At 63.9% G+C, this 4,094-nt stretch overlaps 1 protein-coding gene across 1 annotated transcript; it reads left to right on the forward strand.

Moving 5' to 3' along the window:
* Positions 1-633: 633 nt before the first annotated feature.
* Positions 634-3,889, forward strand: TPBGL (trophoblast glycoprotein like). The gene has a single exon (XM_069553138.1). The coding sequence runs from the start codon at positions 1,171-1,173 to the stop codon at positions 2,338-2,340; it is 1,170 nt and encodes a 389-aa protein (XP_069409239.1). The 5' UTR covers positions 634-1,170; the 3' UTR covers positions 2,341-3,889.
* The last annotated feature ends 205 nt before the right edge of the window (positions 3,890-4,094 follow it).

Raw genomic sequence — 4,094 nt, forward strand, 5'->3', positions numbered from 1 at the left:
CTGGTCTCCCCACATCTGGAGCCCCAAACCCTCCTACCCATTCACAGGTGGGGTACCCTGGAGAGGAGGAGGGGCAGCTGATGTCATCCAACAACCCTAAGGTCCTGAGACCCAGGACAATCAAGCAGGGGTCCAAGGTGCTGGGGCAAGGAGGGGGGCAGCAAAGAGCTTAATCACCACGCCCACCAGGTCCCAGGGCCTAGGAGAGTGCTTGGGGGAGGAGTCCAGCCTGGTGGAGAAAACCAGATGGAAGAAATCCTGGCGGAGCAGCCAGTGACTTGGGGGGAGGAGGGGTGGAAGGAAGAGGGGGGTTGTCTTGATTTCCTTGGGTAGATGGGGTGGGGTGGAAAAGATGGAGGTCTCCTGGAACGTGGAGGGATGCTGACAGAGCCAGATCAGATGAAACTGGGGTCGCAGAAGAGGGGGCTGAGGCTGGGGATTTTCCTCTCCTAGCACGCCCTCTCCTTGATCACAGGAATTAGGAAGCAGCTGAAAAACGAGGAACTTTCCCAGCTGACCCCTCATCCCTGCCTGCACTTGGAGGAAGAACTCTAAAATCCTGCCCCTAAATTCTCCCTTGGAGATGCTGACCCACCTGCCAGCTCTCCCCAGCCCGGTCCCGCCCCGCCCCACACGTGCCTGAGAGGTAAGAGGAAGGAGCCAGCTTAAACGCGGAGGGTGGGGGAGATGAGAGGGAACTAAGTCAGAACCTCGGAGAGTCAAACTTCACAGCAGTCCGGGAGCCGAAAGGTGGGGGGGACAAGAGCAGCAGCCCACAGCCCTGGATCTCGGGAGCCTTCCACCCCGCCTCTCCGCTAGGAGGGCGCGGAGACACCGCTGGGGGCGGAGGAGGTGGCTGGGAGGCGGGGAGGGGGGAGGCAAACCCTGCCCACTCGGCTCTGAGCCCAGAGCGGCCGCGGAACTCGGAGGCCGGTGCGCAGGGCGAAGAGGGCACCGGGGGCGGGGGGCTCCGCTCCCTGCCTGTCCCCTCTCGCCCCAACCAGGAAAGTGAAGGTTCCTCGGACTCTAGAGCCAGCGGACGGAAGGACCACCACAGCCGGGCGCTCGGACTCAAGGACTTGCCCCACCCGCCCCCCTCCCCGCCCCCGAGGCGCTCCGCACTCACTGGTGAGCGCCGCGACCCGGGCGCTGGATGTGGGGGCAGCTGCGATGGCCCCGCGCGCGGGACAGCCGGAGCACAGGGGCCCGCTGCTGCCAGGGCTGCTGCTCGTGGCGGCGGCGCTGAGCCGACCCGCCGCGCCCTGTCCCTTCCAGTGCTACTGCTTCGGCGGCCCCAAGCTGATGTTGCGCTGCGCGTCCGGCGCCGAGCTCCGGCAGCCGCCGCGGGACGTGCCGCCCGACGCGCGCAACCTCACCATCGTGGGCGCCAACCTGACGGTGCTGCGCGCGGCCGCCTTCGCCGGCGGGGACGCGGACGGGGAGGAGGCGGTGGAGGGCGGCGTGCGCCTGCCGCACCTGACCGCTCTGCGCCTCACGCACAACAACATCGAGGTGGTGGAGGACGGCGCCTTCGACGGGCTACCCAGCCTGACGGCGCTCGACCTGAGCCACAACCCGCTGCGCACCCTGGGCGGCGGCGCCTTCCGCGGGCTGCCCGCGCTGCGCTCGCTGCAGCTCAACCACGCGCTGGCGCGGGGCGGCCCCGCACTGCTGGCCGCGCTGGACGCCGCGCTCGCTCCGCTCGACGAGCTGCGCCTCCTGGGCCTGGCGGGCAACGCGCTTAGCCGCCTGCCCCCCGCCGCTCTGCGCCGGCCGCGCCTGGAGCAGCTGGATGTGCACCTCAACGCCCTGGCCGGCCTGGACCCCGACGAGCTGCGGGCGCTAGAACGCGATGGCGGCCTCCCGGCTCCGCGCTTGCTGCTCGCGGACAACCCCCTGCGCTGCGGCTGCGCCGCGCGCCCCCTGCTGGCCTGGCTACACAACGCCACGGAGCGCGTACCCGACGCGCGGCGCCTGCGCTGCGCCGCCCCGCGGGCGCTGCACAACCGGCCTTTCCTGGACTTGGACGAGACGCAGCTGCGCTGCGCCGACGGCGATGCCGACGGTCGCGGGGATGAAGTGGAAGTCGCCGGCCCGGAGCTGGAAGCCTCCTACGTCTTCTTCGGGCTGGTTCTGGCGCTCATCGGTCTCATCTTCCTTATGGTGCTCTACCTAAACCGCCGCGGCATACAGCGCTGGATGCGCAACTTGCGCGAGGCGTGCCGGGACCAGATGGAGGGCTACCACTACCGCTACGAGCAGGACGCCGACCCGCGCCGCGCGCCCGCCCCGGCCGCGCCCACCGGCTCACGCGCCACTTCCCCGGGTTCGGGCCTCTGAGCTTCGGCTGTTCTGACTTGGGGACTGCCCCTGCCAGCTGATGACCTTACTGAGGCCACCTCGCCCGAGACCGTGGGTATGGGGCACCCGCGAGCTTGAGGCTTTGAGACCTGCCCCTGCCCTGAGACCTTTGGATTATGGCATCTCCCCCACCCAGAGGCCTGGAGCTGTACCCCTTCTCCCCAGCTTCTGAGAGCTGTCACCATCGAAGACCCAGAGACACCCTCTTCTGATTCCAGAACCACCCCCATCCACTCATCCCAGGCTCTGAAAGCCCTCCTGAACCACCCGAAGCCCCTTCCCCCTTTTAGGACTCACTCGGAGACCCTGTCCTTCTATCCCAAGCCCCTGAGACTGCTTCCACCACCCTGTGCGTTGAACCCAGACCTCTCAGCAGGAAACACCCCCCCCTAAACTACACTCCAGCTTGCAGCCCTCAGCTCCCTTCTAGTGCTCAGGGGCCCTCACATCCCATTCTAGTCTCAGAATCAGAGCACCCCCTTCAGAAGGTTTTTGTGGACTTTGAGCCTTTTTTCTTTTACCCGCTCATCCTGCATACAGACCTACATCTGGGGGCTCTGAGGGCTGGGCACCCTCCCCCTATCTGAAGATGTATTTCATACCACCCACCGCCTCAGCTCGAGCTCAAGCCCCTCCTTGGCCCAGGCTTGGCACTCAGCTCCTAACTCTGCCGTCACAGGGACAAGGACACCTCGTTAAACCCTTAGTGTGGAGCTGATCCTCAGCGTTTCCCACTTTGGGTTCTCATACCCTAATACTCAGTCCTTGTTCCCAATTTGAGACTCTCAGCTCTTTACCCTGGTCTGAGTTAAATCCCTTTACCCAAGTTTTGGGCTCTCAGTTCTCTCTACACCCATCGCTTGCACTCAGTACCCACACCTGCCACTCACTGGGTCAGGTCCAGTGAGGACTCCATCCCTGGGAGATGCCCACCCCCCTTTCCTCTTAGGATGAGCTCTCTAGCCTTGAAAAACAGGCAGGTGCCAAGCACCGCTCCCCCCCAACCATGCTAGCAGATCCTCATGAGAGATCCTGGAGGAGAGAGTCCTGGGGGTGCAAAGTAGATGGGCTGGCCTTAGAACCTGGGTCAGCTCACCTTTGTGCCCACAGAGAGGGGTGGAAGAGGAGGCTCTGAAGGGCTGGGAGCTGTTGGCCACATCCTCTTTCCCACCCATGTGACTCTTCTCCCCTGAAGTTTCCTTGCTGCCACCTCACCATCCTTGCCCATCCCCTGCCCCATATGACTTCTGGAAGAGGAAGGGGGCCTCTCTTCCTGTCTCAGGCACAAGCCCTCCTGTCCAGGGTCAGAGCCTCAGCACCCTGCCTTCTGCATGATCCCAAAGCACAATTGGGAGTGGGAGGGGGCTGCCTCTCCCTGACTCCCACCCCTAGGTCAAGCAGAAAGGCTGGCCTGTGCTGCCTCTGCACACAGGAAGTCACCCTCCTCCAACATACTGGCTTGAGGCCTCTCCCCCTAGAAATCTGGATCTCCTTTGGGCAGTTTTCTATAAAGTCTGCAATAACCTCAGATACTCTGCTCTTGGAAGTGGTGCCGTGTCATTCTTGCTGACCTTGGTCACTGAAGGCGGGGAGGGGACACTCAGAGCATTTTGAACCTTCCTGAGATGAAGCAGTGACTCTTGATGTCTTTTCTCAGACTGGGGGCTGGGGGGAAGCGGGCTCTGACGGCACATCGTAGGATTGGGGCTAGACATATGGAGGGACTTCCCACT

Source organism: Ovis canadensis, chromosome 15 (assembly GCF_042477335.2).
Source record: "Ovis canadensis isolate MfBH-ARS-UI-01 breed Bighorn chromosome 15, ARS-UI_OviCan_v2, whole genome shotgun sequence".
In the NCBI taxonomy this organism is placed as follows: Eukaryota; Metazoa; Chordata; class Mammalia; order Artiodactyla; family Bovidae; genus Ovis; species Ovis canadensis.

Coding starts and splice junctions, on each gene's coding strand:
- TPBGL (XM_069553138.1), top strand. CDS start 1,171: ATGGCCCCGCGCGCGGGACAGCCGGAGCACAGGGGCCCGCTGCTGCCA.